General features: G+C 37.8%; 2 protein-coding genes across 2 annotated transcripts in view; both read right to left on the reverse strand.

Moving 5' to 3' along the window:
* On the reverse strand, window positions 774-11,434 carry LOC109845113. Its single transcript, XM_020414319.1, has 7 exons — window positions 11,042-11,434; window positions 4,383-4,571; window positions 3,956-4,137; window positions 2,773-2,918; window positions 2,433-2,700; window positions 2,057-2,359; window positions 774-1,323 (listed from the first exon to the last, which is right to left on the reverse strand). The coding sequence occupies exons 1-7, from the start codon at window positions 11,421-11,423 to the stop codon at window positions 1,075-1,077; spliced, it is 1,719 nt and encodes a 572-aa protein (XP_020269908.1). The 5' UTR covers window positions 11,424-11,434; the 3' UTR covers window positions 774-1,074.
* LOC109844392 (probable pre-mRNA-splicing factor ATP-dependent RNA helicase DEAH9) overlaps window positions 15,411-23,749 on the reverse strand; it is a 30,265-nt gene continuing 21,926 nt past the window's right edge. Inside the window, 3 exon segments of the mRNA XM_020413399.1 lie at window positions 15,411-15,952; window positions 18,708-18,787; window positions 23,228-23,281. Coding sequence (XP_020268988.1) covers window positions 15,805-15,952; window positions 18,708-18,787; window positions 23,228-23,281 — 282 coding nt within the window. The 3' untranslated portion in view covers window positions 15,411-15,804.

Here is a 23,749-nt window from a genome sequence, read left to right on the forward strand (position 1 = left end):
GGTTGGAAGTTAAGGGTGATGTGGGGATGACATTTCCACAATTCCAAGTATACACAAACTGAGTGCGGTGGCTATTGACAAGAAACTAGTCTACAGCGGTCCGCTTAGCTGGTGCACCAAGAACTGTCTATGGTTGAATCAGTAAAACAAATGAATTTGAGAATTAGTTACAATAATACATGTTTCTTCTTTGGTACACCAATTATCCAGTGAACCGAGACAAATAACAGTTCTCCAAACATTGATTCGTCATAATTTGTACGGGTTGTGAACCATTTATCAATTTCAACTTACTTGAAGCTAAAGTGTTGAGAACAGTGATACCCGCACAAGGAGCCAGGTTTTGCTAAAGACTGTCTCAATGGGGAAGCAAAAATGTAGCAAGAATTGCAGTGGATAGTTTAACACTGTGAATGTTTTGCCCAACACGCTCAAGGTTTTTTGGATACAAGCTACCTCACTGAATATTGAACAATAAACATGTTACACACCTTCATGATACTAGATATGTGTACAACTTCCTGATAGTATTTGCTGATGTTACTGTAACATTGCTCGGCAAGTCCCAGCACAAAGAACTTGTACGTGCACAAGCAAATAGTAACTTCCGAGATTCAGCTATTTTCCTCCAGAAGTTGTTCAGTGAAGACTTAGGAAGCTTAGCCACATAAAATTGTTTTCGTAGCATCTTATCAGCATTCACGGACGACATAGGAAAAAATATGTATATACCCAAAACAACTCATTTAACCAGAGAATACCATTAACGTCCATCAAAGTAAGATTTAGAAAGAATCTCATCAGACTGATTAGAGTATACAAAAGTTAATAGAAATAATTCTGGAGGGCCCTCTTTAGAAAATCATAGAGAGAAGGAGAATATGACATGTGTCCCCTTACATATTTTAAATCAGTGGCACTAATAAACGTTATTAGTCCTATATGATTGAATCAGAATAATATATCCGTGCAATTATCAACTTTAAAATGTGCTAGAACACATTCTACGTTCCTATATGATTTGCCATTGAGGACCCTCTACATGAATTTTCTTAATTACTTTATTAGGACAGTCTATGACCATCCAAAAACAAAGTCTAGCACATAAACAATTGCCAGAGACAACGGATAGAACAAGTAAGGAACCATGCAAGTCCACAGTGGGAATGTCGTTCTGAAGCTTGTAAAGAGGCCCATCGCGATGCAAACAAGAAGAATAACGAGCGATTCAGAAGAGAATTCCCAAGTCAATCCCCTTGCATAAACAAGAGCCAAGAATACCGCCAGGCAAAGTGTATTATTCATAGTTACACCACCGTATATCTGCAGCGATAACCAAAAGTCAGGAAAATGGTTCTGACATATACGCAAGGTGTTTACCTGCAATAAATTCTAATGGCATTCTTAAACAAGGCTGAGTACTCTAGGATGAAGATCATGATAACGATTCGTGTTGCCTTATATGTGCATTCTGGAATTCCAGTTATGGCTAAAAAAACATTGTTCATGAGGGCTGTTTTCTAGGAGCAATAGTGTAGGATGGTCTTGTGTATCTCGGTTGACAGTGAAAAATGGGTGTGCTGCAATTCCCCTATGAATAAGAATTACTAACACAATCTCTTGGATTATTTGCTTGAAGGTATCCGAAAAAGCTTGGTCACAGTTCGCGTCTCTTGTCAATTTACCACTTTCATGCGCTTATTGTATACCGAAGTGCTTCCCATACAAATCCATCTGCTAATGAACAATTTACAAATGTCAAATTAGATACTTGCTGAAAATTAAGGTTCTTGTGTTTAAAGTTGCACCATCTTTGCTCCCGCAACAATGCTATCTTAAATTCAGCTACTCTTATATGACATATAACTAATAAAGGACATAACCATTAGAGATGAAGAATCAAGTATACCATAAATGTGGATATAAAATGGGTGTCAACAGTAGAAAGTATATATGGATTAAGGTAACTTTTGCTTAAAATATCCATAACCTTGTGGAAATAGGAATACTATGCTTCTGAAAACAGTAGTTCTAATTAAGAGGTAGAGAAGAAAACCTCAGAAAATGTTAGTGAAGACGTCCTTTGCTTCTTTCGACTGGCGAAAATAATAGCTGAGACAGCCTCACTGGAGTTAGTAGCTAAAGGCATCGCAATGAAAGAGATGAAGAATGAAGGTATACTAGTAGCAATTGAAAAATTATCTACAGCATCTACAAGAGGATCTGCAAATGCAGCTGCCATCACGGTTCCGAGTAACAACAGTAAGAGGGCTTTTATGCATATCCAAGTTGGATTTTGAACGCTCTCGACAACCTCATCACTCTTATCAATCAACATGTTATGTTCATCTTTTGTTCTCTGCATATATTGAAGTAATGACAAATGTTATTATGAACTTTAATAGGATATGACAAAACCACGAACAACTTACCGAATGAAAATCATGGATGAAATTTTTTGAGTGAACACCAGCAGTGTCAACAGTGTGTTTGGCTTCATTAATCCATCTCGTGATTCCATTGATGAACTCTGTTTCATCAACATCTACATTTCTCGATGTATCAAAATCATGCATCACTTTCGCTACAGCATCATCTTTATCCAGGTCTATTTCATCAAACTGGATTCCTATGATAAACGCTCTTAGTTCAGCATTTGAAAGTACATTGTTTGAATCCAAATCAATTTTGTGAAACAACCTGCAATAAATAATTATAGGTTAGTGTAGGTTTGATATTTAGAAAGAAAAATTGTACGCAAGGGAAACATACTTTTTAATGGCTGGTATATTAGGTTCTCCATCGCTGGTTAGAAGACGACCAAGACCTTCCATTTCGGCATGTTGCAAAATGCCGGAAATCACATGCTTATGCTTTGCGTATGCTATTCTTCTCTTCTGAATCCATGGCTGACAAACCTGTTAAAAAATAATAATAGGATGCTGTCATTCTGTATGGAATGTTTTCTGCTTGGCTATGGGACTAATGTGTGCCTTAGAGAATAATGTAATTCAACTATAGNCAGGTATTTCGAATTGAAAAAACTAAGATACAGATGCATGTGACAAAGAAATACTAAAAACATCATCAGAGCTGCAGAAACCTTTCGAGACATGCTTGTTTTGCAGACCACAATATCATTCAGGAGGTCTATATGCCAAGATGGTTTTTTTATATTAAGAAAAGGCATTGCATTTATTTAGAAGCATGTGGACCGACGTGCATCCAAAAACTAACAGCCAACAAATGAAGTAAGATCTTGGTGGGTCTATTTTCCAGAATGAAACTAGAGAGGTAGTAAGTCCAAATCGACAATACTACAAGGGGTGTGTGTTCAATTATCCCTCCAACCTAACGGTAGATACTTAATCAACTGAAATAGTTTGCAGTCTTGATGACATTATATATCTGTGCAGTACAAATTCCCTAATTCTGCTTAACAAATAGGCAAAAATGATGCAAGTACCCTTAACTGCTTTTTAACATATGCCCTTCCAATAATAATATTATTTGCAAAAGAAGACAAGCTTCCTATGCAAGCATCATACGCTTTAATTTTGAGACATGACTGTTTTACAAGTAAACAAGCATTCTACCGAAAGAAAACTTTGCAAGTGACTGAGTGCAGCACAAGCTATGAGATTAACTAAAATTCGTGATCTCAATCATATTGAAAAAGGTTTGATATGCAAATGATAAAAGCATACAGAAAAATGGAGACTGCACCTAATACATTACCCCTGTTAACCAATTCTATTTGGGCCAGGTACACTCAGTAAACAAAAGAATTTCAAGCAGTCACTCCAGTTGAGAAACTTACAGCTAAGCATGCAAGCATGCGCTGTGCAATTAAAATACATTTACAAGCACAACCAAGTCTTAAATTGCAAATTGATAGCAAATGAAAATGTGTCGTTAAAATATATACAAAGTACTTTTGGGGCAAGTGAAATACCTGGTACAAACAGTAAGAAAGTACAAGTGCAACTGAAACAATGAGCGCGACCAAGACCATTAAACGTTGTCCTGATGGAAACTTGAAAACTCTGGGAAGTTGCACAATGATGAAGGGAACAATGGATATAGCCATGATTCTAGCAGCATAAGTAGTTTGCAAATCTGTAGTGGTACCAGATCCTGCAAAGATATGGCAGAAAATGATACATTGTTGGAGACACCACCCACCAAGTAATAAAACAGCAACTACACTTTCTCAAAATACAGCAGTAATGATAATGTAGCAGAACAACCATAATTATGTAAAGCTTGTATATATTATAAATTATTGACAGAAAAAAAAAAGAAGTTGATAAAACGATACTTCTTTATATAGCAGTACTAAGCACTTCTGTGTAAAGATCGAGTGTAGATTGAATACATACCAAAAAGACTAAACCCTTTTGTGTCTTGTGAATCTACTGAAGTCGAATTCTCAGAAAGATCACACTTTGAAACAACAACACAAGTACCCCATAGTAATGTCAAAAGCATGACAGTTGAACCAGCAAGCAAGCCAATTCCAATCAAGACCTGCTTTTGAGCTTCTTCTTTGGTTCCAGAAAGACCAGATACTGCAGATGGCAATAATTTGTACTAAAATTAGTCACGGCCTTAATGTATGAATGACTATATTAACAACAAGTCTTCGTCAATATACTGTAAGATCAACATTTAGACATGTGCTGCAATTTCAATAGTGATTTCTAACTTCTAGATGCAAATTTTGCCCGTACATTTTTTATCCTAGATAACTACAGAGCAAAGATCAAAACCTTTTGGGTAAATGGTCAGAAACCTACTTCAGTTTTCACTTGTTTTTACCCGAACGATGCACGTGACTGAGTATTACAATATTGTTTTACTCATAAAAGTAATTGGATTTTTTCCCCCTTAGAAGTCACCTTAAAATATGATCATTCTATAGAAACCATCTTTGATTGTTAAATTATAAATATACCATTTTTAAACAGTTTATTGTTGCAATCGACAACCTGGATTCACTTTAAGCCAAGTTTTTTCGATTTTGCTGTAATAATTAACTATCAAGTATATTAGAGAAATGATCCTCATCAGAGACTAGATGGGATCAATTTCCAAAAAAAATAACATAAAGTTGGGTCAACAAAAAACCATATAAATTGAAAACTAAATGTCGTTTCCATAAAATGAAACTATTCTAAAGGTGGTTTCTATGAAAAAACCAAAGTAATTTTACATGAATAATTAAAATTATTTGAGAGTGGCTAAGGGAATGTCTGGGTTTTTTTTTTTAATTCACGTGAAAGATACTGTAGCTAGGAAACCAGTGGGAAAACTGGACCTAACAGCTACAACAACCTCCGCCCAAAACTTTTCTTTTTTGGGGGAATTGGTGTTGGGAATTTAACGCCTAAACCCCTAATGCAACAGAAACGCAGTATAGAAAAAATACACCAAGTTTTAACGAGGTTCGGCAACTGCCTACGTCCTCGGGAGCCACACAGATAATTTCTTATTAATCAAACAAGAAATTACAATTCAAGAGCAAATCCCAAAACTGAGATTTCTCAAATAAACACTGTAGCTAAATCCCAAAACTGAGATTTCTCAAATAAACACTGTAGCTACAATGTTAATAATTAAAGGGTATGAACCCCTTTCAATTCTCACTTGAGAATAAATGAATAACCCCACAATATAAAACACCCCTTCTTTAATGATCTCTCTCTCTCTCTAATCTTAAATCCCCTCTCTCTCTCTCTTCTTAAATTTCCTTTCAAGCACTGTTGAAAGCTGAGATTAAAAGGGGAAAATCGCTGCTGCGATTTTAGGGCAGATCGTCGCCGCCGCCAGAGAGAAAAATCGGAGGAAATGGGAGAAGCACAGCACACAGCGAAACCCTAGGCGATGGGGGTTTTATAGGCGATGTGGATGGGCTGGCGACAGCCTGTCGCCAGCGGACCGCGGACGCCAAAGTCGAGCGAACGCAGAGGTCGAAGAAAACGCCGAGGTAAAAAGGGGTTCGAACGCAAAGCTAAGAGGGGGAGATTCGAACGCAGAGCTCGGGGGAGGCGCTCGCACGCGGGGCTCGAGCTCGCCTGCGTCATTCTGGAGCTCGTCGGAGCTCCTCCGCCGTCGGAGGTTGGTATCCACCCCAAATTAACAATCTCCCACTTGGAGACCAAACCGACGCCAACGGGCTATCTCACCAAGCTCCTCTCATGTGTGGCTCCGCCCTCATCATCTATGCATGAAGGCCAACTGAAGTTGCGCACAACTCCAGTTTCTGAACTGTCACCGTCTTTGTTAACATGTCTGCTGGATTCTTACTTCCTGGAATCTTTTCCAGTTTCAACACGTCATCTTCCAACAGGGATCTGATGAAGTGGTACCGAAGCGCAATATGTTTCGTTCTAGAATGAAATGCTGAATTCTTCGCCAAGTGTATCGCACTCTGGCTATCACTGTGCAAAACATTCTTCTCCTGTTTGAATCCCAGCTCTGTCAATAAGCCCTGAAGCCATATCATCTCTTTACTGGCTTCAGTCACTGCAACATACTCAGCTTCTGTAGTGGATAGGGTAACAATCTTCTGTACCTGTGACATCCAACTAACAGCTGTAGTTCTAACGGTGAATACATAGCCGGTGGTGTTTCTTCGGTGATCAACTTCGTCACCGAAGTCTGCATCTACGTACCCTTGCACTTCTACCTCTCCCTTACCAAAGTGCAAACACTTCTGTGTGGTGCCTCGTAGATATCTCAGAATCCACTTGACCGCTTCCCAATGAGCTTTTCCTGGATTCGACATAAACCGGCTGACCACTCCCACTGCATGGCCAATGTCTGGTCTTGTACAGACCATAGCGTACATCAAACTTCCGATAGCTGAGGCGTAAGGAACCTGAGCCATACTCTCTTTCTCTTCTTCTGTCTGAGGAGACTGATCCTTCGATAGACGAAAATAACTGGCCAAGGGTGTGCTCACAGGCTTGACGTTGCTCATGTTGAATCTTTGCAAAACACGGTTGATGTACTCCGTCTGAGATAACTGCAAGAGACCTCTCTTCTTATCTCTCGTGATTTGCATTCCAAGGATCTTCTTTGCTGGACCCAAGTCCTTCATGTCAAACTCCTTTGACAGCTGCTGCTTCAAATTCTTGATATCCTTCATATCCGTTCCTGCAACCAACATATCATCAACATACAGCAGTAGGATGATATAGCTGGACTGATATCTTTTGAAGTAGCAACAGTGGTCTGCGTTGCACTTCTGGAAACCTTCCTTGAGCATAAAGCCATCAAACTTTCTGTACCACTGTCTTGGGGCTTGTTTCAGGTCATACAAGCTCTTCTTGAGTCTGCATACCAGGTTCTTCTTCTTTTCTTCTGAGAAACCTTCTGGCTGGTGCATGTATATCTCCTCTTCTAGATCTCCGTGAAGAAACACCGTCTTCACGTCTAACTGCTCGAGATGAAGATCTTCAATTGCTACAATACTCATCACGGTCCTGATAGTATTTAGCTTCACCACGGGAGCGAAAATATCGGTGTAGTCAATTCCTTTCTTCTGCTGGAAACCTTTGACAACTAGCCGGGCCTTATATCTTCTGGAACCATCTTGCTCCTCTTTTACCCGGTACACCCATTTGTTGTGGAGTGCCTTCTTACCCGTGGGCAACTCAGCTAGTTCCCACGTCTGGTTTGATATGAGAGACTTCATCTCATCTTTCATTACAAGCTCCCACTTGCTCGTATCTCCACACTGACAAGCTTCATCAAAGCTTTCAGGCTCTCCACCATCTGTTAACAACAGATAGTTCATGTATCTCCTGTTGGGTACAGGAGGACGAGAAGATCTTCTTAAAATCGGAGCTGGTGCGTCGGGCTCCTGCGCACCATCTTGTCCCATAGGCTCTTCTGGCTGAGGATCTTCTGTATTGGGTTCTTCCGAGAGGTTACTCGGGACATCATCTGCATCTACAAATATTGACTCGCTCTCTGAGTCATCTGTCTTGTGCATGTCCTTGTACATCACCTTCTCTTTGAATATCACATCTCTACTGCGGATCACTTTCTTGTTTTCATTGTCCCAAATGCGGTAGCCGAACTCATCTTCACCATAGCCGATGAAAGTGCATTTCTTTGACTTGGGATCAAGCTTATTCCTGCCTTGATCACTAATATGCACGTAAGCTACACAACCGAAAACTTTAAGATGTGAGAGTTTTACCTCCTTTTCGTACCATACCTCCTCTGGTATTCTGTGCTCCAATGGAACCGATGGACCTCGGTTGATCAAGTAAGCTGCTGTGTTGACCGCTTCTGCCCAGAACTGCTTCGGTAGGCCTGACTGTACACGAATGCTTCTGGCTCTCTCTGTCAACGTTTGGTTCATCCGCTCAGCTACACCATTTTTCTGAGGCGTGCCAGGCACGGTTCTCTCCATTCTGATCCCGTGCTCATAGCAGAACTTCTTGAATCCGGTGTCTTCATACTCACCGCTATTGTCGGTCCTGAGCTTCTTTATTCTCAGACCGGTCTCATTTTCGACCATAGCTTTCCATCTCCTGAACTTCTTTATTCTCAGACCGGTCTCATTTTCGACCATAGCTTTCCATCTCCTGAAAGCCTCAAATACTTCTAACTTATGCTTCAGAAAGTAGACCCACACTTTCCGAGAGTGATCATCGATAAAAGTCACGAAGTAGCGTTTTCCACCAATGGACGCGGTGGTTGTTGGTCCCCACACATCTGAGTGAACGAGCTCTAGCTTCTGCTTCCTGGGGGTTCTGCCACTTGTCTGAAAGCCGACTCTCTTATGCTTTCCAAGTATACATTCTTCACACATATCCATCTCCACTGACTGCAGTCCTGGGAGTTTTCCCTTTGTATGCATGATTTTCATCCCCTTCTCACTCATATGACCGAGTCTCTGGTGCCACAGCTTTGAAGTTTCATTGCCTGCTGCAACTGAGATCAAACAACGTGCACCTGCTGTCATATATAGGGTACCAGTCTTCCTGCCTCGGGCAATCGTCATTGCGCCCTTTGAGATCTTCCAATCATCTCTATGGAAGGTCGTGGTATATCCTTCGCTAGCTAACTGGCCTACGAATATTAAATTCTTTCTCAGGTCGGGAATATGCCTGACATCCTTCAGCTCCCATACAGACCCGTTCAACTTAATTTTTACCATGCCTTTGCCCACAATAGCACATGGTGATCATCACCAAGATACACGTATCCAAGATTTCCGGGGGTATACTTCTCGAAGAATTCTTTCTGAGAGGTAGCATGGAACGACGCTCCTGAATCTAATACCCAAGATTCCTCCTTGCTCTCCAAAGAGCATATCAATGCGTCGTCTCCTCCTGAAGTGGAGGTGACATTCACCTCTGCCTTCGCCTCCTTCTTTTTCTGTGCACTCTTGCACTGATTCTTGTAATGCCCGGTCTTTCCACAATTCCAACACTCGATAGCCTTCGAGCTGTTGCTTGGATTCCTTGATTTGGACCTCCTGTCCTTTGATCTACCTCTGAAGTTTGATTTTCCTCGTCCGTTCCTGGTTGAATTTCTACCTCTTGACTCTATATGCAATACTGAAGAGGTTGTAGCTTCACCAGTCTCTCTCCGTCGGATCTCCTCGCTGAGAACCAAATCACGAACGTCGCCGAACTTCAAATTTTTCTTTCCCGACGAGCTACTCACAGCTATGACTGTAGTGTTCCAACTCTCTGGTAGGAAAGACAAAAGTATCAACGCCCGAACTTTATCATCAAACTCAATCTCAACTGAACTCAATTGGGTTGTAAAACTTCTCAAGTCTTATTTTCCCTTCATCTGCGGCCATGGCTCCCACTTGAATCTGACTTCCTCTAGATCATTTCAAGCTCTGATACCAGTTGTTGGGAATTTAACGTCTAAACCCCTAATGCAACAGAAACGCAGTATAGAAAAAGTACACCAAGTTTTAACGAGGTTCGGCAACTGCCTACGTCCTCGGGAGCCACACAGATAATTTCTTATTAATCAAACAAGAAATTACAATTCAAGAGCAAATCCCAAAACTGAGATTTCTCAAATAAACACTGTAGCTACAATGTTAATAATTAAAGGGTATGAACCACTTTCAATTCTCACTTGAGAATAAATGAATAACCCCACAATATAAAACACCCCTTCTTTAATGATCTCTCTCTCTCTCTTTAATCTTAAATCCCCTCTCTCTCTCTTCTTAAATTTCCTTTCAAGCACTGTTGAAAGCTGAGATTAAAAGGGGAAAATCGCTGCTGCGATTTTAGGACAGATCGCCGCCGCCGCCAGAGAGAAAAATCGGAGGAAAGGGGAGAAGCACAGCACACAGCGAAACCCTAGGCGATGGGGGTTTTATAGGCGATGTGGATGGGCTGGCGACAGCCTGTCGCCAGCGGCCCGCGGACGCCAAAGTCAGGCGAACGCAGAGGTCGAAGAAAACGCCGAGATAAAAAGGGGTTCGAACGCAAAGCTAAGAGGGGGAGATTCGAACGCAGAGCTCGGGGGAGGTGCTCACACGCAGGGCTCGAGCTCGCCTGCGTCATTCTGGAGCTCGTCGGAGCTCCTCCGCCGTCGGAGGTTGGTATCCACCCCAAATTAACAATTGGTCAGAGGCTGCTAAGTGGGATTTTTTTATTGTCACTTCAGTACTCTATTTGCACAATAAAACAGTGTAAACGCATGAAAGTTACTGTGGCCTAAAAGCTACACCAACTCTCAAGCAAAAACAACCCCACCGAACAGGCCCTAAAAGGTTACATGTTGATTTTAGATGGAGAAAACACAAAGAAGACAGAATGCACAAAGAAAAGGAAAAGGAAAAAAAATTAATAATAAAGAAGATGAAAAGTCACGTGGCAAATTTATGTGCCAAATGATGATAGCTTTGCAACCAAAACAGCTACTTCATTAGTATAGAGTAAACAGATTTTGTCCAATAATAACTAAGTTTTTCTCTATTTTCCTCCTTTTTTAAACTCTCAAAATCTGTAAATTCAAAATGGCAAATGCTTCGTTGTCATTTTACCTAAGATGAGCATGGCATCAGGAAGAGCGCCAAGAATAGGCAGGAACAGTCCTCCCACGATTCCAGGCCCCAAGATCTCAAGCAACAACTCGCTCCCCGCCGACAAATAAGTGGCCGCCTTGAACATCAAGAACCCATAAGCAATCACCAGGAACATGTTCCCTCCTGCCGTCGCCGTGCACGGCAAGAATCCGTACGTCTGCTCGCAGCTCCCCTCCTCCTCCGCAGCTGAGGGCAGAGATAAGAACCCCGGCGATTCTCCGCCGCCGGCGGAAACTCCATCGGAGAGGAGTGGATCTGAGGAGAAGATGGGGCGGACGGCGGCGATGGGAGGGCAGAGGAGGAGGAGAGAGAGGGAGAGGAAAAGGAAAAGGTTTGCCATTTTTGGCGCCGTTTGAGGGGGAGTGAAGAGATTGAAGGGTCGATATTTAAAGGGATTAATGAATGATTAAGGGTGAAATTTGACAGAAACACCCTAAACTTTTGGGAGATTTGGATAAAAATTTCCTTTATCTTTAATAATTAGAAGGAAAAAACCTACACTTTGGAGCAAAATCTTCTAAATTTTTGGTAGATTCCGTTCTACCCCTCTAGGATTTATTTAAAAATAGAAAACACTTTAGCAGGGGTGGTTTGATCATGTTAGATCTGTCTCTACTTCGACTCTATAAGTAGATCTACATGCACGGATCAATTTAACTCATTGAAGATATGAGTCTCGCTTTAATCTTTATCACATAATCCATGATAATTTACAAGGGGATTCAAACCCTGATCAATTAGTAAAAATTTCCCCATCTAAGCAATTGGGTGGGTTGTAGTAGGTGAATGAGTTTTTCTTGGCTTTATCAAGAGAGGAGTTTTTCGAAGAAGAGATTTAAGTTTTAGGTTTTTTCGTAATTTTCAAGTCCAGAGGAGATTTGTACATATAATCCAATAGTTGGGGGGTTTCGTGAAATGTATCCAATAATGAAACATTTATATTAAAGTGCGATGGGGAGTTCGTTGGCTGGGGAGATGGCGGGATGAGTGGGCCGCGCTTCTTGTCGACTTGGATCTTTTATTACTTTTTGACAGAGAGAGAGAACAGTTTAGGATATGTGGGCCCGTATACGAATGTACGCGGTCCATGAAAAGATGATAAGCTTGGTTGATAGAAATACAATATTTTGATACTTCTCACAATCATGGTAGATGTATTTTTAAAATATTAAGAATTAATTATTTTTAAGTGAAAAGCAACTTAAAATTGAATAGTTAAGATGGCTTAGGACTTTGTAATGTGCTAGTTGGGAAAAGTGAAAAGAATATAATCTATAAGGAAAAATGATTTAGAGATAGATCTGAAAGAACTTGACTAGAATCAATTTAAAAAAAATATGAAAAATAGTTACCTCGATGGAGGAGATGATCTAAAATAGAACAAAATGGAGGAACATGATTTATTTTAGCAGACCCAATAAAAAAAATTGATGAATGCTTCATTGTTGCTGCTGTTATAGTTATTGTTGTAACTGAAAATTTTTAACTTAACTAACAATAGTTTTTTTTTTTTTTTTTAAAAGGTAGGGCTGAGGTTAAATTGAGGGATGACAATAACTTAGGGAGTAAATAAGAATTATCATGAAGATAATTTTACGGTCTCGTATGATTTGAAGATTGTATATAACCATTTATTTGTATTTTATTTTTTTGATGGCATATAAACTTTTATATTTAGGAGGTACATATTAAAAAGAAACTTCACCGGCCTAAATAACTTGTTGGTCACGCCTATTGAGGGTTTGGGGCAGCGTATGACTCCGGGGGAATACCAGGTCATCCTTAGGTACAGGTTGTTGGTTCCTTTATTCGTGGAGAGGACAGTGTGTCCAGTTTGTCGTAGGACGCAGATGGATGCTTTTGGAGAGCATGCCATCCATTGTCAGAAGCAGCCGGGGTTCAAGTACAGGCACGATTTAGTCAGAGATGTCTGGTATGATATCCTCCAGAGAGCAGGGATCCCATCATAGAAGGAAGCGCCGGTCAACTTCCTCACTCCTCCTGGAGAGACTAGATCTACTCTAAGGCCGGCAGACGTTCTTGTCTACAGTTGGAGCGGGGGGAAGCATGCTTGTGTTGATCTTACAGGGGTGTCTCCGTTGGTGGGGTTTGGTAATGGAGAGTTCAAGGTTGGGCATGCAGCGGATAGAGCGGCAGAGGCCAAGGTGGGCAAACATGATCAAGCTTGCGAGGACAACCACCACAGCTTCATCCCGTTCGCTTTCGACACGTTTGGTTTCCTTGCAGCTGATGCGGTGGAGTTCCTCAGGAGGGTTCAGAAATTCGCGAATAAGAATGTAGCGACAGCAGGGTCCGCTGAATATGTGTTTCGTAGGTTAGATTTTGCAATTCAGAAAGGATTAGCGGCGCAACTTGTTGCCCGCTTGTCATCATCACATGTGTAATATTTTTCTATTAGTTTCTTATATATAGATCATATTTAAAAAAAATAAAAAAAATAAAAAAATAAAAAAATGTCTCTTAAATGCTCCATGTAAATGAATCTTTCCTCTTTTTACTAATCATGAATGTTGAGTCCGTCAGTTTCCTCCTATATTAAGAAGAAGAATAGGCAAACAAGTAGCATTGTGTAATCTACTCCTCTATACTTAAAAAGATGATCCAAAGATTTATTGTTTATACTACAGTAAATTACTATAGCAAAAATAGTAATTTTTTAGAATAAATTTACTATTTGCTACAGTAATTTACCGTATTATGAAAAACATCCTTTTAAATATATAGCAGTAGATATAATTTCTAATTTTAAGCATATAATAATCAAATCAAATATATTAAACCTTAGAGGAAAGCATGTTCGAAATACAATGCTTAACAAAATAGTGGGCGTGCTTTGCACAAGATACGCACTATGATAAGGAATGTTAATATTGTGTGCAGTAACTTCAATAGGTCACTTCACAATATAAATGTTCGTGCTCATAAGTAGTCAAATAATAATCGAGATGCAATCCATTTTTGTTAAAAAAAACATGAGTACAATTTACTTTACCAACATCTAACATAACGTCCCATAAGATGAATAGCATTGAATAGATATGTCCTAATGTGACATCAATTACTTCATTTCTTTCATGGCCACCTATCTTATTAACCATCGAAATGCGAGCATAAGACTGGCCACGTGCTACAGTTGTGACCACTTTTATGTGTCCTCCAAGAGAAGAAAAAAATGACCGGAGACTATCATGTTTGGTGACCAATTGGGCTGCTAATTATGTAGCTTAATCTTCAATTATCAAAGTTGGACGAGTTCTTGAGAGCCATACAGTGGCGGAGCCAGGATTTTTAACATATGGGGTCCTAAAATTATTGATAATGTAGATTTTACGCACAAATTATTTTAATGACAAACTATAATTTAAAAACGCACATGAAATATAAAATAAATTAAAATACATAGTCATCCATCGTCTAAAAAACAAAAAAAACAATTGTTAATTCATACCTTGTTTGATTTAGCGGATGAAGAAGGGAATTGGGAAGGGAGTCCGAGGCTAATGTTGAAATTGGAGAACTGTTGAAGAAGGGAGTTGGAGGGACTTTTTTTTTACGTGAACATTGAAAAGGTGGGGAAGGGGAAGGGTTTTAATTTTTCTCTAGTTTGAAAAGGTGGGGAAGGGGAAGGGTTTTAATTTTTTTACTGTACAGTCTGTACTACATGATAAGAGAAATTGGGAAAAAAAATCGTGAAAATATGCAGCTCAGTAGACTCGAACTCTGGTGGATTACTGGGGTCCTAGAGTGTTAAACCACTAGGCCATTGCTGCAATTATGTTTTTTATATGTAATATCTGGTACATATTTAGATTTTACTGGGGTCCTGGGACCCCATTGGACTCAATGTAACTCCGCCCCTGGAGCCATATCATGCAAGACCTTGAATAACTCATTTATGAATTTAAAGTTGATAACTAAATTATTATTGAGAAGCTTCTTTTTCACTCGTTAAGTTGTGTTCTTGCTAAGTGACGACTTCTAAATTATACGATTAAGCGCCAATTGTCAACTTGCTCATGTAAGCATCTCTCTCTCTCTCTCTCTCTCTCTCTCTCTCTCTCAGTCGTAGGAAAAATCGTTTCTCGTCCAACTTTATAAATCCCAATTACGTCACTAATAAAGAATCTTCTCTGTTGACTCTTGATTTTGGATGGTATGTGGATCCAAATAAAACATGCCACTTGTGTAACTTCATAAGACCGGGGCACAAATATAGTAGTATCTTCTCTATTGGCAGAAATAAAGTGTCGCCTCTTTCAAATATTAATCTCATAATATTTGGATCGAGAAAAAAAAAAAGAGTCCATGAAAAAGACGATCACTCCTTACAAATTCTCAAATATTTCAATGAGCTCACAAGAAAAGACATGCAATAACAGGGAAAAACAATTAAAGTGAAAAAAGAGGAATTTCTCAAGTAAATCACAATATAAGTCCTGTGATATTGTCAGAGAAAAAAAGTAATTACATCGGCAAATTAAGCCACTCCATTTAGTAAACTAAGGTAATCTCTTCCACAATCCTCATGTTACTCCTCTTCAAAACTTCGTACTACATGCATAATCCCAGGCCTCGTCTCTTTAATTTAGAGGTGTTTCTATGAATCACGAGAACACTGCCATGGAGATTCGAAGTCCTGGGTCTCAACGAAGCCAGATCCATTCTTAACAAAGAAAACTGGTGCTGCAACGACGTTGTTATCAAAAGAGAGCAGGGTTCAGAGTACGTTGCTGATAGAAATGAGGTGCGGCTTCAAGAAGCCATGATGGGTCGATGGAGATAACATTACGCATGTAATGCTTGTCTGTAGATACCAGTGAATTGTACACTACCCACTTTGGGTTAACCCTGTCAGAATTACAAGAGACAAGGAAGCGTTTAGCTCAGTAAAAGAATAGTTATCAAAAGGAAACGTTTAGAAGTGTCCCAAAAATAAACATACAAAAAAATTAATTGGTCTATCAAACTTAAGACAATAGAGTATCAGGTGTCTATGTGCCTGCATGGCAACAAAAGTGATGCATATAAAAATGCATATAAAAAAATCATAACTCATGCACATACACAAGGAAAACCGTTTTCTTTGTTTGAAAAGATTTGTATCATCTTCTTCTGAACATTTGCCTCATTTCCATCTCCGTGTTGTAATATCATACCGAACTCTATTGGCATATTATTGCCATACAATACAACAACGCGACCTTTATCCCATATTTCTGGGGTCAACTAAATGAAATCCTAATCTTCCATCTAGTTCTGTTTGGGGTTCACTCTTCAGTTAAGTCAGAGCACTACCTCTCTTAAGTCGACCACTACGTATCCTTCTTCACTGTTTCTAACCAAATCCTCCTCCAGTCCTGCTTCCATTAATTATGATCCTATCATTTCCCTTAATTGGTGCATTTTGTCATGATGTCATCTCCATTGCACATAATAGCAATCAAATATGATGTCCACACATAAGAGTCACAATTTAGCTCCACGGCTCGGTCCAATCTCTTCGGTTGTATTGCTGAAATCCTATGCTAAAGAATTATAGTTACTATTGGCAACAAATGGAAGAACTCAATATACATAAAAAGTGAAAGAGCAATTTAATAAGTGGCATCCACAGTTTGATTCTTCAATCAAGAACAAGTCCTGGAAATTCCAAGGGTTGATTCATTTTCATATCTATGAAAGCAATGCAAAGTCCCTTAAAGAGATACCCCTAATTGATTTCTTTCTAGAGGTGTACACATGAGCTTCATAAACACAAGTTTTTCTGTAACTACTGATGATGATAATAATAATAGATCCTTTTACACTAAGAAGAAGAATATATTCTTCACTACTCTCACTCCCTGAACTAACAAGGACACCCCAGTCAACAACTTCTGACACATGCACAAGGTTAGTTCACATATAAAATTGACATAAGATAATTATATCTCATATCTCTCGATCAGTCTCGACAGGGTAAACATGTTCACTCATCCAGTAAAGTCAAACCTCCCAGCTTGTTCAAGAGAGGGAATTCAATCATGTCAATGCCAGTAATATTATTTAATTGACGAGATATAGAACTTTAAACCAACTATAACACATAATCACCAAAATTTCTAATTTTATACTAACTGATTAAAGATCGTATACCATGTCAAAAGAACCAGAATCCATGTAACAACCACTGGAAATTAGAATGACGAAGGCAGGGCATTAAAGATCTGACAATGAGACTGTTATATGCTAATCGTTAAGATATCCATAATATGGTTTTAATGCAAAGCGTAAGGATTGCAGGTAAAATTATTTGGCAAAAGCTTCCTACATCTAACTCTCATGAGGCCACCGAGATTATAGGCCAAGAATCCATGAGAATGAAGGAGTGATATCTGTCATCAAAAAAAGGCTGTGGAAGCACTAATGGAGACTATAGTTTGGGTTTGCTAATTATCCAAGGAAACTTGACACAAAAACTGTTCAAATGTTGTGGCAGACAATTTGATCAGTCACCACAGAGAACAAAACATGTGAAACCTGTAATGGTTACTGGCGCATAATTGCTGAAGGATACGTTTTAAGTAAATCCATATCGTGAATAGATTGATCCCTTTGTTTCGTCTCATGTTTCTTCACGAATTCTGAAGCAATAAATATAGCAATCCAATAATTTGCTAGTTCGTCTCAAAACTTTCATTGTGCTGTTACAAACTATAAGATGTGAATAACAGAAACTACTAGAGCTTAACTGTCCAGGACTTAAGACCATTGAGGAAATAACTATAAAATGAAATGTACCACCCCCTACAACTAATACAGTATTTGCTAACAAGAGAAGCTTGAGAATAGTGGGTAATGAATATGAATCATGATGTAAGTAATCAAAAGTTCAAGCATGTAATTATATGGATTTGTACGTATAAATCTTTACGATTTTTGGTTGACCTTATTTGCGACCTGTTACCACATATTTCTTCACCTACTTCCTTTCTTAACAATGTATATGATTCATTTTATTCTGTTTTTAATAGTAATCCTTTCTTCCTTTCATCAGTCAAGATCCATATTGTTCAGTCATTATATATTATATTCCCCTTTTACAATTTCGGTATTAGAGCCCTACCTCGAGTTCCCAACAATCCTAGTATATATTTTTAGTTTAAGGTACTTACTGTAGAAATTCCAACTTGGTTATTATATTCATCAGCCACCCTATATATTCTTAGTTTAAGGTATTTACTGTAGAAATTCCAACTTGGTTATTAGAGCCCTACCTCAAGTTTCTGACAATCCGCGTAATATATATGTTTTACCAGCTATCTTCAAGATCTCCTCTTGTTCCCAATACTATTATTGATCCTAATACAATTATGACAAGAAAGACGAAACAGTATTGAGAACTAACTATCAAAAATATTCCATCACCACCAATATAAACTTTGTGATAGAGGACATGTGACAACAAAAGTATTGGTCCGATCTCAACCTAAGTTTGCTGTAATATGCCCTTTCATGATTACACTATATTGACCACCAACACATTGTGCATAGATTGTGACAGAGGTCATATGCCATTCTTGGAAGATATGCGAAAATACAATGTAGGAGAATTGTTACAGACCTGAAGAGCACAGATGATGGATGAATATATACTTCTTGAGAACTCCTTATAGTCTTGTACATTCCATTCTGACTAAATTCCTAAAACAAGCAAACAAGAAAAGGAAGCCATCTTCAAAAACAATACAGTAATATTGTAGATTATTAAAAGCGCGAGTGACTGTATGAAACATAGAATAAAAAATGCTTAGAAGGGGCTACACTCTTCAGGTTTACAGTGCAAGGCTATGCATAAGTAATATCCTGAGTTTCCAACAAAACACATAGTGACCTGATGTGAGAAAATCACAAAAGCATAGCTCCACAATTGTTTATCACTTAACATGTCAATTAACTCTATACTATTTAGGAAATGCTCAAAGAAAATCTTTGATAAAAAGGAGAATTTTACATGTCAGCTGTTGCAATTTTCATGGCAATGAGATGGACCAAGAGTATAAAATCAAATGAGACATAAGGAAAGAAATAATTCCAAGTTACAGAGATTGTTGACACGTTCATCATGTACAAGGCCCCTTCAATTCCAAAAGCTCAAATTGTTACATAAGTAACATAACTTCCCCAAAGCTCGATAAGCAACTTATTTATTATGTAACAACCTATGAGAAACAAGTGGTTTCATTCATACGGCACTAATTCTAAGAGGACCAAATTATTATGCAACACAGAGTAGATTCGGTCAAACTACATTAACTTGAACCCATTTTATTCATTTTTGCAATGGAAATGAATTATCAAATATGACCGCAGAATGGGTTTCTAGTCCATCAAACAGTGCATTTCCTATTCATGCCAATAAGTATATACTCCCTTCCTCCAATTACTACTTCGATCTGGACCCAAATTCATCTCATTTTCCTATTGATCAAACCCGTGTTAAAAAAAACCCTGTTGTATAACTCGTTGTATAACCCGTTATAACCCATTCTGTAACTTAACGGTGCCCTCTTGTTATGTAACATACCCATTTAACACCGAAACTGTTTACCCCCAAAAAATACGTTATATTGCGTTAAATGTGTGCTACGTTATATAACCAGTTAACATTGGTTTATTTAGGTTAAATTGCATCTTTGATTAGGACGCTTGGATGCATCTCCATCGTCCAAATCATTTAAACCCTATGTCATTTAGTCCCAATCGCCCTAATCTCTTCCTGCGAATATGCAATCTCTTCTTCCTCCAACACAAACCCTTGTTGGCCTTCTTGTTTTGATGATGTTTAACAAATAATTTATCACTAATGTTGTTTGTCTAATGTTTGTATTTTCGTATTTATTCTAGGCAAACAACTAGTTGAAAAATGGATGGAATTGCGCTTCAACGGTCATATCCAATGAAGGATGGAGGAATAGTGGGTGAAGCCAACACAATTCAGTTGAAGATCCAAGTTCAAGCTTCATCCGCTAGTATACCAAGTCAAGCCACATCGAAGATAAAGATTATTTTAGGTATACTTAGTATAGGATAATATTGTGTGTGATTAATTCTATAAGCTCAAGTTTGCACACACAATTCATTTGTGAATTTTCATGAAAATAGGTGTTTTTATGCCAAATTACATTCAAATATGTTTTGGACTATATCAACCATGTTAACATCATTTGTTAAGTCCATATAAAGGTTACACAAGCTTTCAAAACCTGATTTGATCCAAAATAGCAAAATCTAACATGTTTGAAAACTATGTATTTTAGCATTGTTGATTTTTCCTGTGTTTTCACAAATGGTAAAAACTATTTGAAAAATTCTTTTTCCAACATGTTCATATTCATGTTTATAAACGTTTTCCAAAGTTTTACATTTTTTAGATTTTATTTGTTATTTTTAATAGAGCCTTGAAATTCAACTTAAAAATCAGCTCAGGCTGAAAACCTGTTATCAGTCGACTGATCAGTCGACTGATAACATCAGTCGACCGATGAGTCGACTGAAGAAAGTGCCTGGAATATTTATTTTGCTCTATGTTGTGTTTCCGTCGACTGACCAGTCGACTAACCCTGTCAGTCGACTGAAAATATTTTTCAATGGACTGATAAGCTTGTTTTTTAATACAACATTCAGTTTATCAGTCGACTGATGCTTCCCGTCAGTCGACTGACAGGCTATCCAACGGCTAGTTTTGTATAGAATCTGTTTCTTGTTTTTATGAGATTTTTGCTAATTTGCTTGAGTTTTTGGCTGCTGTTTTCTCCTAATTTTGCTCTATGTTGTGTTTCCGTTGACTGACAACTGAAAATATTTTTCAGTGGACTGATAAGCTCGTTTTTGAATACAACATTCAGTTTATCAGTCGACTGATGCTTCCCGTCAGTCGACTGACAGGCTATCCAACGGCTAGTTTTGTACAGAATCTGTTTCTTGTTTTTAGGAGATTTTTGCTAATTTGCTTGAGTTTTTGGCTGTTATTTTCTCTTCCTATATAAACCCCTAACTTCTCATCAGCAAGATATATCTTTTGAAGTGAGTTTTAAAAAGAGTTTTAAAATTTATTCAAGTGATTAAGTTTGTGTTTACAAGAGGTGGCTTGATCTTTCAATTGGGGAATTCATCCTCAATCATCTCCGACCTCTATTGTGTTTAATAGAGAAGTTTCTCAAACTCTATTCTCTAGCAATTTGTTTTTGATTTTTATTTATCATTATTGCTAGTTTGCTATTTGAGTGTGATTTCCTTTATACTCATTTTATCACACACACACCCTAATTAAGCTTATAGGATTTCATACATCATATTGGGTTGTGGGATTGTGATTTGTGAGATTGAGCCTACATTGAGTTTCATACATCATATTGGGTTGTGGGATTGTGATTTGTGAGATTGAGCCTACATTGAGTTCTCATTCATGTTAGAGAACATTTTATGAGATTGAGCCTACATTGAGTTCTCATTCATGTTAGAGAACATTTTATTGTAATTAAGCCTTTTGTGAGATGCACATTTTACTACACTTGGACACCGAGAGAAGTGGTTGGTGAGAGACGGGGTTGGTTCCGAGAGGAGTGACGTCGGTAGTAAAGCCTAGAGGTAGGTTGTAATTCCGAGTACTTAAAAAAGGTGACACAGGCTCGGCCAACACTTAGAGGGTGTGTAGTGTATTGCTAGTGTGTAAGTTGTGAAGTTTTCGGTGAACTAGAAAACCGTATTGTGAGGTATAAACGTTATTCGGATAAGTGTAGAAAATTGGGTTGTGTTAGTGATCTCCTCAAGGTGAGGAGCGGAGACGTAGGTCGTAGGGACCGAACTCCGTAATCATATCGTTTGTTTGCGTTTGTCTTTTTGCACACTATCTTCCAGTTTACTTTTGTTTATATTACATATTCTTGCATATAACATATTATATATTTATCTTGCAAAAATAATTTGTTAATTAGTTTTAATTGGCATAGTATTGGATTAGATTAGCATAAGACCCTAATCACCCCCCCTCTAGGGTCTAACAACCCTAACTCCTTGCCTCTTCCGAAACTCCTCCAGTTATCGGTAGCTTCTGCGACTCTAATGAGATAATTTTTCATTTTCAGTTATGTATTGAGCATCTCAGTTTATATACTTTAAATAAATAGTGATTTTAAAATCATCTTTTAAATTTCAATATTTTTTATTGCCAATTTACCCTAAATCATATCAAACGTGTTCCTCTATTACTTTACACTTCAACATAATTTTTTAAGATCTGTCACAGAATTAGAGTACAAAAATTAATTAGTGCATTAGTTGTGTTTGAGTTAATTACCTTCAATTATTACTTGATTTTGATTAGGTTTTAGTTTTCAGTGTTCAGCTAATACTAGATTTTGTGAAATTAAATTTGCACACAATCTCTGTATATGCAAAATTTCTTATTGTCATTATATAATCCTATTTAGTTTGATCGATGTAGTGAACTTGATTAGGAATTAGAATATTTTTGTGAATTCGAGAGTTGGAAGTGTTTGGTTTATTTTAGTTTATTGCCTTAAACTTGACGATGTTAACGTATTTGATCATTTGATGATGCTTTTTGGAATGGTTGTTAGTCACATATGACTAACTTTTTGTTAAAAGATTATGATAATACATTTTTATATTTGATAATTGTGATGTTATGTTTGAAAAGTTTGATGATTCTAAGTATTGAAGTTATTATGAATTGTTAGTACTTATAAAATATCTAAATAATTAATAAAAAATGTTATCTATACTATGCGTTACGTTTTTTTTACGTTTTTTCCTTAACTTAATAGGAGGTCAAGCGTTACATAACTCATTTTCATTATTTTCAACATTGGATCAAACTGCATCCTTATCATCTGCATCAATTTTTACAATAAATAACCAAAAGGTTATTATACTACACAGTGTAAAGAAATATCAGACTGAAAGTAATAAAACATAAATATTTAAAGCTCACAAGCAGCAACAAAGATGTTAAATGCATGAAGAAAGAAATACAATAACAGGAGATTTAAATTTAAGACCCCGAGAGAAAATTTGAAGAGTACAGTCCATGCAAAGTGTAAACAAACAACAGATACCTACCTCCAAGTGGCATGCATGAGCAAAAAATCCAGTGATGATTGCCTTCCTTAATGCCTGCAAAACATAAAAGAAGTTTATATATAATTAAGTTAATATGTTACTTTAAGGCGGAAGATGGTTTTACTGACTCTTGCAAATCACAGTAATAGAGAACTTTTCCACTTTCCATGAGGTGTTTCAAACACGTGCAGTCAAGGTAAGTTAAAAAAAGCCATAGTAGTAGCCAAAGCACTTATGGTAGTTAATTTGCAAATCAACTTAACATAATACACGCACGATTAAGCTTAGAAAAATCATGTAGTACTGATTTTTTTTATTACTTTTCTCTTTGACTGTGTATATGCAAATGCTTAGCACCATTTTTAGGTATATACAATACATTTTTGCTTCAGAAATAGAGAAGGTAGTACCCGTGTCAACTTAACTAGCTTTTTTTTTATCATAATCATGTGATTAGGGTAAATTCAAATTTCACCTAATAAGAAAGTAAAAGAATATCAAAACCTAAAAAAACCTAACTCA

Source organism: Asparagus officinalis, chromosome 6, assembly GCF_001876935.1.
Source record: "Asparagus officinalis chromosome 6, Aspof.V1, whole genome shotgun sequence".
Classification (NCBI taxonomy): domain Eukaryota; kingdom Viridiplantae; phylum Streptophyta; class Magnoliopsida; order Asparagales; family Asparagaceae; genus Asparagus; species Asparagus officinalis.